We start from the raw sequence: 13,578 nt of genomic DNA, 5'->3' as shown, positions 1-13,578 counted from the left end.
AGCATACATTGCTGTATACACTCACCTAAAGAATTATTAGGAACATCTGTTAAATTTCTCATTAATGCAACTATCTAATCAACCAATCACATGGCAGTTGCTTCAATGCATTTAGGGATGTGGTCCTGGTCAAGACAATCTCCTGAACTCCAAACTGAATGTCAGAATGGGAAAGAAAGGTGATTTAATTTTGAGCGTGGCATGGTTGTTGGTGCCAGACGGGCCGGTCTGAGTATTTCACAATCTGCTCAGTTACTGTGATTTTCACGCACAACCATTTCTAGGGTTTACAAAGAATGGTGTGAAGAGGGAAAAACATCCAGTATGCAGCGGTCCTGTGGTCCTTGTTGATGCTAGAGGTCAGCGGAGAATAGGCCGACTGATTCAAGCTGATAGAAGAGCAACTTTAACTGAAATAACCACTCGTTACAACCGAGGTATGCAGCAAAGCATTTGTGAAGCCACAACACGCAGAACCCTGAGGGGGATGGGCTACAACAGCAGAAGACCCCACCCGGTACCACTCATCTCCACTACAAATAGGAAAAAGAAGCTACAATTTGCAAGAGCTCACCAAAATTGGACTGTTGAAGACTGGAAAAATGTTGCCTGGTCTGATGAGTCGATTTCTGTTGAGACATTCATATGGTAGACTCAGAATTTGGCGTAAACAGAATGAGAACATGGATCCATCATGCCTTGTTACCACTGTGCAGGCTGGTGGGGGTGGTGTCACGATGTGGCTGATGTTTTCTTGGCACACTTTAGGCCTCTTAGTGCCAACAGGGCTCCGTTTAAATGCCACGGCCTACCTGAGCATTGTTTCTGACCATGTCCATCCCTTTTTCGCCACCATGTACCCTTCCTCTGATGGCTTCTTCCAGCAATGATAATGTCACAGAGCTTGAATCATTTCCAATTGGTTTCTTGAACATGACAATGAGTTCACTGTACTAAAATGCCCCCACAGTCACCAGATCTCAACCCAATAGAGCATCTTTGGGATGTGGTAGAACGGGAGCTTCGTGCCCTGGATGTGCATCCCACAAATCTCCATCAACTGCAAGATGCTGTCCTATCAATATGGGCCAACTTTTCTAAAGAATGCTTTTAAGCACCTTGTTGAATCAATGCCACGTAGAATTAAGGCAGTTCTGAAGGCGAAAGGGGGTCAAACACAGTATTAGTATGGTGTTCCTAATAATGCTTTAGGTGAGTGTAGGTCTATTTAACTGCAAACACTTAATTCTCCTCTTTTTTTCTGTCCATCCATATTGACAGCTCCTAGCTCTGCCCCCAAAGATTTGACCGTGATCAGTCGCGAGGGACGACCCCGCGCCATTTTAATCAGCTGGCAGCCACCGATGGAGGCTAACGGACGAATCACAGGTGAGGGTTCGCACTAACCCACTAACCACGACAGGTGTACCACTTCACTCATCCAAAGTACTCACTCAAAGTTCAATTACAGCTCATGCACATTATTCATCAGGGGAAACGGGTTTGTTTGGATTTTTAATTAGCCAGCTGACAATCTATTGAATAATACAAAAAATAAGTTGATTTGTAAAATGACTGAAAGTAAAGCAATATTTTTCTCTTAACAATATAAAAACACTGCCAGAAGATTTCAGTGGTTGGGCGGTGTATGCGCACACACACACACACACACACACACACACACACAGTCAAACACACTTTCTTCCATTGTTCTCTCTCTCTCTCCTCTGGGCTATCAACCCGGCTGTAAACCTGTCTGTTTTAACGAGCTCTGCTGCTCCTGCAGTGTCCTGGAGGACGAATCAAACGGTCCCTGCAGGGATTACAGCACAACACACCACCAAACACGCACGCACGCACACACACACACAAGCATGCACAGACAAACACAAATGCACGCACACAGATCAGATATTTTTAGATCTCATACATCCTACATTTATATATTTGTTTTCGCGATCTTATATATAATTTATGTATGTAATGTCTGTCAGGTTACATCTTGTACTACACGCTGGATAAGACCATGCCAATAGATGATTGGGTGATGGAGGCGATCACCGGTGACCGCCTTACCCACCAGGTGGTGGATCTAAACCTCGACACGGTTTATTTCTTCAGGATTCAAGCCAAGAACGCCAAAGGAGTCGGCCCTCTATCTGAGCCCGTCCACTTCAGGACCGCCAAAGGTCTGTATGAGTGTGTGTGGGTGTGTGTGTATGTGTGTGTGTAAATGTATTCCTCTGTTATATATTTTATTTTTGCTGACTCTCTATCTGTTGCTGTTTCAGTGGAACATCCAGACAAGATGGCCAATGATCAAGGTAGGCCTTTTCCCCTACAAGTGTGTTTGTGTGTGTTTGTGGTTTCAAGTTCTTGATTTAAAAATCCTTCAAATCTTCTCATTTCATGTCTTTTCATCAGATCACTTCTAATCCAAGTAATCTTTTATCAAATCATCTTCACATTCTGTCTGATAATCAAAACCTTCTCAAATCATCTCCAATAATTTTCACATTCATGTCAATCTCTAGTTATGTTTAAATCCTCTTTACTCCCAAATTGTATATCTTCAAATCACCGTCGCTATTTCATTTTATTTGAAGGTCCACGCTACAGATACTGTGCACATTTGACCATTGGAACAAAGTTACAAGCCTAATATAGAAATATTACGGGGCAATAGGATAACCTGTGCTAGCAATTACACTCATTGAAAGGAAGCGGACTGTCAGCTACAACATGGTTTAGAATAAAGGAAAGGAAGGATGAAAGGAGGAAAGATGAAAGGAGAGATGATGATCTTAAACCGTAGTCCCATGTACATTAAGGAAAGAAAAATACAGAAACATAATGAAGACAGAAGGCATTTTCTGGGAGGGGAAGGCGGAAGGCTTTTAGGTAGTAATTCAGAATCATGAGAAGCGATGTAAAAAGAGCTGTTTACCATGTTTAGGTTCATCAAATGAACTCAGACATAATTACCTCTCTGTGCACTGCTTCTCTTCTTCAGCTGCAGCAAACGGTAAGCAGAGGGGGCGTGATGCTATTGAGCACTCAACACTTATTTTTAATTTGCGTCCCTAAACTTTGGAATCTCAGTGGCCCAATCCCAAAGTCCAGACTCCCAGACTCACGTGGATTCGCGTTCTCGTGAAATTTCATGCGAGCTAAGTGTTGTCCCAATGTTGACTTTCGAAGGGCGTGAGGGTTTGAGTACACACTGTCCGAGCCTTTTCCGTGAGTCTGCATCGATGCAGACTTCAGCGAAGGGAATTACCCACTGTTCAAATCATTGGGACGTTTTCCGTGGAGACCGGAGCGACCACGGAGCAGAGCGGACCTGTTGTCCGGTTTGTTGAACAAGAGGAAACAAATTTGGAATCAGGCAGCCTCGGATATGTGGAAAGCAACAAACTAATGATGACAATTCTCACACCGGCAAGTGTCAGCAACATCTTTGTTATCAAACGTCGCCAAGGTAACGTGTGATCTCGTGAAGTGCTGTCCCAATCCCATTTATACCTATCTGAGCCCATGTGGCCTCACACACTCACTCAGTCACTTAGCACATGAGAGACATCAGGGCTTTCAAACGAGCAAAGTGGCAGACACACCTCCAGCCTCAATCTTGCCCCCCCTCTCCTCCTTAAAAGCTACAGACTCAGAAATGGCACATACTAAGGAAAGCTCAATGTGGGACTGGCTCTAGAGGCTGGTAATCTGCACCAAGGCTGGATTTAGGGAAAGAGACTTCAGATACAGTATTAAGGGACCACTAAGGTCTAAATAAAAGCATCCAAGGAGCACCATGTCATAGGACTTTTAAAGGTGTTCTAAGCGATGTTGTGTTTTTTAGGCTACAACATTTCTTGTCACATACAGCAAACATCTCCTCACTATCTGCTAGCTGCCTGGCTCTGTTTTTGTAGCCTGGAAATCCAGACCCAAATCTAAAAGGATTAAGGGTCTGGTATCAACAAGTAATGAAAGTTGTCCCATTTCAAAGGCCGGGACCAAGCGTCCATTCGAAAATCTCACTGCACGCAATTGGATACCACTACGACCAATCACAACAATACAAAGGGTGACGTATACAGAGCCCCGGACGCTAAGCTACCAGCGAAGCTAACTGCTAGATTAACCTGTCATCTGTTTAGCCAAGCTACCGTCAAAATTGAACACAATTCTATAATCACTTGACCCAGATTAAAAAACAAAAACAAATAAATAAATAAATAGCAGCCCGTGAAACTATGCCGTACAATTGACAAAGTGTAGAAGTACCTGTGTTTGGTTACAGGGGTGTAAATATACATCGATCTGGATCCATGGATCTATTCAGTCCTCAACCATCCAATATTATTGATACAAAGTGAAAATATCGATGCATATCGTCATCTTCAAGATGCTCCTATATTTTGAAATTCCCACTTTAGATTAATTGTTTTAACTAAAAAGTATAGGATTTTTTTCTTTAAATGTCAGGAAGTGCTCGGTAATGAAATAGACTGATCCTAATATAGCTGCTTTTTGTAAATATATACTGTATAAATAAATCTGATTGTGTTAAATGGGCTTATGGCATTGTCTCGTATTGTTCGCATGCCCCTAAATTGTTTTGAATTAAATAGAAATCATATTATGGCAGATTTTGTGATGTCAGTAAATATTGTATCGTTGTCCTAGGAATTGATACATTCCTCAGCGAGCATCGCTATGGCGATTAGCTGAGAAACCAGCCTAGAAATCTATCTGCAGTGGAAAGGTAAAGACAGGAGTACTGGTAACAAAAAAGGGAGTCAGGTCGAGCGGAGGCATACCCTGCAGTGGTAACGCTGCATAAAATAAATCTTGTGGGAACAATTAATGTCCGTAAGAGACCGATCCATCAACCATTTGTAGAGATATTTCTGGACTAAAGTGGGAAAAAGGCTGACAGACCGAGAGCCATGCTGCTAACGGGTCAAAAGAACCAAGATGCAATCCTGAGGCCTTAAGAAAATCCAAAAAGACCGACAACCTTGGCTGAGCCCAGAGAACGCCTGCTTTGACTTCCTGCTGGGAATACGGACACAGCTCTTAATCTGTTCCATGATCAGGAAATCAGTGAAGAATCCCAGTATTAAGCTCAGTACATACATGGTGGATATGGCCTCAGAGCACCTTTATCCCAGGTGCTCACTGCTTTTTACAAATGCACTCTGTGATCTTTCAGTGGAGCTGGATTCAAGCGCAGTGAAGCAATGGGGGCACTGAGGCAGAGAGTCTGAGCGCCGATGTCAGGGTGTTAAATGGTGCTGTTTGTCACTGACGTGTGTGTGTGTGCGTGTGTGTGTGTGTGTGTGTGTGTGTGTGTGCGTGTGTGCGTGCGCGTGTGTGTGTAGGTGTGTGCACATGTTCACACTGCAGTCTCTCTTCATATAAATCAGAAGTGTTGTCAGGGGAGAAGGGAAGATTGATGTTCAGCCTTGTTACCTTACACTGTAAACAGACACATATACGTGCACACACACACACACACACACACACACACACACACATAAACACATACACTATTTATCTTTTTTTGTCAGCCTCTCTTTGTCTGTGCATTAAAGTTTGTGTGTGTGTGTGAGTGTGAGTGTGTGTGTGTGTGTGTGTGTGTGTGTGTGTGTGTGTGTGTGTGTGTGTGTGTGTGTGTGTGTGTGTGTGTGTGTGTGTTTAAAGAAACATGAACATTTTCAAATTCAGCTTTAATCAAACATGTTTCTGTAGCTTCAAACTGCAAGAAAACATCAAATCTAGATGTTTCATATTTCACGGCACCGGAACTCGCCACGTAGTCAGAGGAAGAAACCAGCCTTTAACTTTAAAATGTGGGAGAATTATGTATCGTGGCATGCTTTGAGATGTGTGTAGGTTCTTTAGATTCGGTTCGTGATAGGGAACAGTGTTGAGATTTTGGAAGTCTCTCGTCAGTTTTAATCAATTTTTTGGCGGAATAAGGGATGAACTTTTTCTGACTTCCTCTTCAAATTTCCTTCGCCGGTGTTTCAAATTCATGTCTCCCCTGCGAGTAAGTTAACTGGTGGGAAAATATTAAAAATTAAATATACAGTACTAGCCAAAACAAATATATTTTTGAAACGTTATTGATGCCATGACAGCTAATAAGGCTAGTGATTGCACAGATAATACAGCTACTGTACAAGGGACTCAAAATAAACTAATCAATCTCAAAGTATAAGAAAATTAAACTAAACTCACAGACACATCGTACATCTTTATTTATTTATATATATATATATATATCCAGTATATATATATATAAGTGTTTGTGTGTATGTATGATGTTTGTGTTATTTATGTAAATTGACTTCCAACAATTTACAAGGAGAAACAGCCGACAATGGGCGCAGCACTTATTTGAATAACTAAGAAAATACAGTGAGTCTTGTCTGTCAAAAGACTAAATTGAATGTAGTATTGGCTAGAATTATTTGACCCTCTAATAGAAACCAAGCTAATCATTTAACGATGATGATTCAATGACTTAATGATAAGCCCAGTTTGGCCCTTCTGGTTTCTTCTGGCTAAATTGATACATAAAATTGGGTATCAACTCCATAAAAATCAAAGTTGATGGTGTTTTTCCTGATAATTTATCCTTCAGGAATGATATATAAGGTGAATGGAATTGGTCCAAGCACAGAGCCTTGTGGAACACCTTGCATTTCTCACCTTAGCAGATGAAAGTGTCTGTGAACAGGGGCACAATGGATGGATCTGATGCTGTAGATCAGTTTGATATAAAATTATGAGTACAATTCCCAAAGTTGCGTTGAGGTGGCAGAGATATCAGCGGGAGATTGTACAAGCTAATTGATTGTGCTGATCAGAGCTTGGAGATTGTATTAGTTAGTAGTAATTCATTTGGAGAATTAGCCGTTCTTCTGTCTGTTATTTTCTGACTGAGCAAAGATTGTGTTGTTTGTTTTTTAAATTATTTTTTTATTTAATATTAACGTTTAAATCTGTTTATAGGTATGCACCAGACCAAATTCCTAGTAAGGGCTACTATTCTGACAACAACAGCATTTCTGATTATGAATCTGAAAAGCTATTTCAAGTATGCACATTTAATTTTTGTCTTTTTCCATGTGCGCTAAGCCCTTTTGCAGTCTTACTTTTAGCTACAGTAAGCGTCATTTTTCCGAGTGGATGATTTAGTGGCTGCTACAGATCTGGTTGTAATAGGTGCAGTGGCCCCCAACGCATCAGAACACAATAGTGGACTATTATATAAATCAGAGAAAATAGATGAGAACTTTAAAGTGGACTGGTTATTAAAAAAACTGTACACAGGAAGGGACACCAGTAATGTGAGTCAGCAATGTTTAGCTCAGTTTGGCCTTGTGTGAGAGACCAGTGTAGGGATTAAGCCGTGGTTAGCCCAGTTTGGCCCTGTAGGAGAGTACAGTATAGTGATGTTGCATTGGTTAGCTCAATTTGGCCCTCTATAAGAACCCTGTCTAGTTATTTAGCCTTGGTTAACTTAGTTTGACCCTGTAGAACAAACCAGAATTATAATTTAGTTCAGATTTGTAACTCATCACTGGGCAATGATTTAGCACACTTCAGCCCAAGAAGACATTCATTCAAAGAACAAGTCTTTGCGCCACTCCTTTAAACATTTTAAGAAATAAAAACTCAAACCAACAGAGTGCTAAAACACCCGTCCTGCCTTTGCTGGGTGTTTGTAGTTTGTTAAAGCAAATAGTTCAGCAGGTGTTCTTTTGCCATGGATAACCTTAGCCACTTTGCAACGTATAACCTTAGAGCCAATCCAAATACCTATGAAGTGGCAGGTTGATAAAACCTGAGAGAGAGCACCTGACATGAATGTGTGGGTGCGTATGCACCGTCGTAACAAAGTAATTTATTTCCCCACGAGGAACCAATCTCTCTCTGTCTGACTCCTCTATTACTTCTGCAAAAGGACTCAGCTTTTCCTTCATCTTCACCCTCATGTTCTGTCTTTTTGTTGTTGTCCCTTCCTGATGTTCCTGTTTCTTTTCTCCTGGTGATCCAGGTCGAGGGGGAGACCACTCCTACTGGCCGCCTGACACCAACCTGATCGACAGGAGCAGCATCAACGGTAACACACACACACACGCACAGTTCTTCTTCTTGACCGAATGAGAATGTCAGAAATTACATTTGGGTTCATTCTTGGATTCTATTTACTTTAATGAAACCAAATCTCCTGGAAGCTGAGCTGGTTATGTGTGTGCGTGGGATAGTCTGCAGCATCATTCGATTACCACAGCGACTCATTTGTTTTCTTTGATCTAAACTTAGGTTGATGACTCGCTGCTTCTTGACAGGGAGATCCAGATGGCTGATTTACTGTCCGTTAGGGCTTGCTTCCTGTTATTGTTGTACTGCTGCTTGCAGGAAGTTGTCATTACATCTCACCATCAATCAGTGTTTTTACAAATTGGAGAAAAAAATCTTTACAGAAGTACAGGATTATAAATGTCGTCCTTGTAGATTTTAATGTAACTATTCCAGTGTCCAGAAACAGAACAACAAAAATTAAAGAAGACCCCCAAATAACTAAATATGCAACCCAATTGTGCTACTTACTTATTTTTACTTCAGAGGAAAAATTGTTCTATGAATGAACGAATGAATTGTTATATTTCGAACAACACAATGAGCAAAATACTATTGTGTATAGTGTTATACTTAAAGGAAAAGCAAGAATAAGCAAACTAAATAAAATACTCTTTATTTAGTCTTTTTAACTACACAATTGTAATTACCCGAAATAACATTATTGATTCCACACAACACTCTTTGGCAAGTACAAATACTATCATCAATTTTGGGGCTTCTTATTCAATTTTTGAACTAGTATTGAGTAAAAGTTGACATATTCCAGTTTGTTATTATCCATCAACATCCATTCCTTTAATTTTTGTCTAAATAATTCACAATTTCTGCTTTTCTCACTCAAACATTAGGTCTAATTTCCTGTAAATGAGGTTTTTTTCCCATAAAGTTCAAAAATAACTGTAAAACTAAAGTTAATAAGTTAGTGTTGCCTAGTGTACGTTTACTAAAGTGGCAAATACTGAAAAAAGTGTCAACAGCGTTGAAAAAAAGGGACAACAATGTAAGAAAAGGTTAAAAACATTGATTAAAAAGTGTCAACAAAAGTGTTGATTTTCAAATTTGACGGGAAGATAACACAAGGGTTAAAGACATACTCTCGTCTGAAGAGGAGGACAAAGAAGTAAAACGCTTTTCTTGTCCCAACCTTTTTGAAATGTCCCTACTTTACCTTCACGTCTTTAATAACAAAAATGTCCGTTTTCAAAGTGTTTTCAATCTATTGTTTTTTGATAAACAACCATACAACCCGTCAACCGAAAACCTTGTCAAAAGTTGATCACGTTACTATTCCATAAAGTTAATAATTACATCATATTTTTAATGAAACTAACCTTCAGCTACTATCCATCCAGTAAATGAATCAGTCACATTTAGCTTCTAAAAAGATCAGAACAAAATTGAAACAAGTTCATGCAAAAAAATACACTACCCTTCAATAATGTGAACATCTCTACTCAAGAGTTCCAACCCCCCCACCCCCCCTTTACTCTACCTTTCCTGAACAGCTCTTTTGTTTTCTTTTCTAAACCGTATGACATTTTTACTCAATCAGATATTGACTACTAGATCTGACAGAAACATTTTGGAGAAGACTCAGAAAATATTAGGCTTGATTAAATGTATTTTGAATTATCATTCACTGAACTATCCAGCACTATATTAAAATTGAACGGTGGACCCCCTAGGGATTTCCCGGGGTCCCCAGCATTACACCATAGTTCCATCCAGAAATAAAACAGTGACAGAATATATAACTATTTTGGTCTAAGGTTTCAAACATTTTGTGTAATAAAAAATCTAAAAGCAAAAAAAAATGTAATGGAGCTATAATTCAACTGTTAACTTAATATTACTAATGATAATACTAAAGCTATTGTTATTGCTAATTGTTATTGTAATGTACTAAAGGCAACCTAATACTTATGCTAACATTATTCCTTGTGGTAATGTCAATAAAATGATATGACATGACAAAGCAATTTGTTGAAGTAGCACTTGCACATGGTAATACAATGCTAATCCTAATGCTACTGCTACTAACATTACATAACACAATATTGATGCCATAGCTATTTGTTATATACATGCTAACACTGTTATCGAGACTTAATTGTCATTGTTAATCACAATTGATAGGCTACACTAATGCTAATGCTAATAATAATCAAGCCAATGTTAACAATAATTCTAATTTAATGTTAAATGCATAGCTCATGCTAAGGTTTAATATTAATGTGTAGCCTACTTTTGCTAATGCTAATAAAAATACCACTCATGGGTGTCTTTCAAACAATCCCGCATGCACAAGTCCCACGCTTACTCGTGCAAATGCTGAAATTGAAAACTACTGCCAAAAGCTAAATCTCCTGCTAGCATTACAAATCATCCTCATACCCATTGGCTGTCGACTCTCATTTCAGTTTAAAGAAGAACTGTTCAGTTACATCTCCTACGCGTAGAGGTTAGAGGTCAGGGTCTGTAGCTGGCAGTGATTCAGTGTCTCATTGGAAAACAGTCAAGCTGTGTGTGTGTGTCTGTGTGTGTGTGAAAACGATCCCTCTAACATTTTGTCACTGGTGTAGCTGCTGCCGGAGGCGATCATAAATCCGTCCTCTCCGACCTCTGCCCTCCTCGGGCTTTATGGCCGGTCAGCCAGCGAGGGCAAAGCCTCGTTCATCACCGCCGCCGTATTTCATCTTTAACGCAGTGTCATCCGTTATATCGCTAAAGGTTCCTCTCACTTCCCCGACTCTTTCCATCAGGTCACAGTTCTGTAGGTCTCTAAGTCGGCTGTCTGTGCAGTGTTCAGGTGATGTGATCCACTGACAGAGTCTGGGCCTGCTGGAGGTCTGGCTGTAGCAAAGTTTGGCGGCTGATGCATTCACTTTCATTTTATTCTCTCACTTCTTGAGGTGATGTTGGCTGTGTCAGGGCTGAGAGCTTCATACCACTCAAGCAGTTAAAATAAAACATGTTGCAGCTTTCTTTGGCAAAAAATAAATAATTCTGTGCTCAAAATGGTGTATAATGGAAGACATGGAAATCTTTTATCCTCATATTCCCCTGAAACGTCATTTAGCCGAAAAGTTTAGCAGCATTTCTTTCTCTGTGTATGACATCTGACCTCACAAGAAAAAAAGCTTCACTTTGGTACAAAGATGAAAAAGTGTGTTGTTAATGTGAACAGAAGTTCAGTCTCTTCAAGAACCAACGTCTACAGCCATGCCAGCAGCTCTGTGGGGCTAATAGATAGACAGACAGATAGATAGATAGATAGATAGATAGATAGATAGATAGATAGATAGATAGATAGATAGATAGATAGATAGATAGATAGATAGATAGATATTGATCCCAAAAACGGGAAATTATGGTGTTACAGCACCAAAATCAGTCCCACAGCCCAGAATGTAAATATTAATGAAATACTAGGATACAATATACATACATACAGTAAATATAAATTTAATAATAATAATAATAGGAATAAAATATAAGAAATATTTGAATATATACAGGGTGGGATACAGAAATGCACTGAGCTAAATACTAACGTCAGCACACTGCTAACACGATGTTGTTCAGCTGCTATAATGTTTACCATTTCCCCCTAATTAAGTTCATTTTGTCGGCATGCTAACGGTGCTAACTAACACTTAAGCACAAAGCACCGCAGAGGCTGATTGGACCGTTATTAGTTTTGTAGGTATTTAGTCCAAAACCGCAGTGTTGGACAAATAGAAAATTTGAAATGCTAATAGTGCTGTACTGAACGTAAAGGGATGAGTTCACCCAGAAGGGAGCATGATTAGCTGATGGAAATGGCATGGCAATCGATCCAATGGTGGTTGATACATTTCACTAAAAATCTCAAATGTCAACCTTATAGTGGGGCTAGAAGTGAAGTGATGGAATCCCCAACATTAGTAGGATTTATCCTTTGGGGACCATGAATGTGAACATTTTGTGAAAATCCATCTAGTTTTTTTTTTTTTCCAGTCTGGGCCATTTGTGTGGGACACAGTATGCACAGTTCTTGGTAATTTAAAAGGAATGTAGAAGGACCCAGAGACTCTAAATAGCATAGCTGCAACAAGAAAGTAAAGAGTACTTTTGTATTTTAACCGAGTTCGGAACTGAGTGGGCTTTATTGTTATCAAAATTAAGTTAGAACATCTCTACACTGTGGACCACAGAAGACATGTTGACATGTCTTAGCAAGAAATGCACTCATTGCACTTATTAACATTAATAATGGCTGCATTCCTTTACGGCATGACGGTACTAGCATTCCTATTAAAAATTATTGCATGTGTACTTTGGAGTTCGGCAGGATGAACATGAGATTTCTTTAACGTGTAATTCCTAAAATAATTAAGCTATAATGATGAATTAAGTCAGTGATAGGCTAGCATTTAAGTGGTTTTCAGTTATAATGTTGTAAACAGGAAGAGTTTCACCTGAAGTAGACTTTCTTTTCTACCCCAAATGTTTTGAGCTGTTCAGTGGGTGCTTGGCTAAAATCAATCTCAAAGGGTTAACATGATAGGAAAAAAGGTTTGAGAACTTCCGCATTGAGGTGTTGCCGTTATCTCCCACCCTTTACGTCCCAATTATCCAATCAGGACCCCACCACAGACTGTACAAAATATGAACGTAGTCTCTGTGGTGTCACCAATAGGTTTCTTAGAGCAAAAATGGAGCTCAAAGCGGGCGGCTCCAGGTGGCGCTGGCTACTGCCACCTTAGCGCCACCTAGTGCCTGGGGTTGCCTAGTCTCGCTCTGCCAGATGATACATGATGTGATCAAAATACAACCGTTGTCTGACAGGCAGCTGTGTGTGTGTTGTTCACATTAAAGCCCTCATGGTGTGTATTTCCTTACTCTGGCTTCTCTAAGGAGAAAGTGGGTTTGTTCGTTTTTTTTTCCTTCAGCAGTGGACCCCATCTTTGATGTCAGCCTTCAGCGATACAGGGATTCATGTCCCAATGTAGAAAAGAAAAAAGTACAGTGGGAATTTTTGTTGGGAATCACCCAACATTGGTGCTTTGTTTGAGTTTCTTTGAAGCTGCTGAGCTTTGTTTCCCTGTTGGATTTCTGGCTTTCACTTCCTGTCGCCCTTGATTTGCTAATGCTGTTGTGGCTTTAAACTGCCTGAGCAGCTGAGAGCCTCTGATTTATTCCCCACAGTGTCTCCGAGCCGCTGGTGATTCAGTGCCGTGCTCAAGGGCATCTCAGCAGAGGCTGTTAGCGCTTCTGTTATCGGTAACATACAGTTGTGTTCAGAATAATAGCAGTGTGTTTAAAAAAAGTGAATAATACTGAAAATCCTAAGAATAGCTTTTAATTCCATAATAGCAATGCATTGGGAACACTGCACATTCAATTCCAAATCAAAACATGACCAACATTAAT

General features: G+C 40.0%; 1 protein-coding gene across 1 annotated transcript in view; it reads left to right on the top strand.

Moving 5' to 3' along the window:
- dcc (DCC netrin 1 receptor) overlaps nucleotides 1-13,578 on the top strand; it is a gene marked incomplete at its 5' end in the record, with an annotated part of 178,856 nt that overhangs the window by 123,785 nt on the left and 41,493 nt on the right. Inside the window, 4 exons of the mRNA XM_034897161.1 lie at nucleotides 1,282-1,389; nucleotides 1,995-2,189; nucleotides 2,292-2,324; nucleotides 8,075-8,140. Coding sequence (XP_034753052.1) covers nucleotides 1,282-1,389; nucleotides 1,995-2,189; nucleotides 2,292-2,324; nucleotides 8,075-8,140 — 402 coding nt within the window. The remainder of the gene's footprint in view (nucleotides 1-1,281; nucleotides 1,390-1,994; nucleotides 2,190-2,291; nucleotides 2,325-8,074; nucleotides 8,141-13,578) is intronic.

This window comes from Etheostoma cragini, chromosome 16, assembly GCF_013103735.1.
Source record: "Etheostoma cragini isolate CJK2018 chromosome 16, CSU_Ecrag_1.0, whole genome shotgun sequence".
In the NCBI taxonomy this organism is placed as follows: Eukaryota; Metazoa; Chordata; class Actinopteri; order Perciformes; family Percidae; genus Etheostoma; species Etheostoma cragini.
Note: the sequence above shows the minus strand (reverse complement) of the source record. Positions and strands in the feature narration are given on the sequence as shown.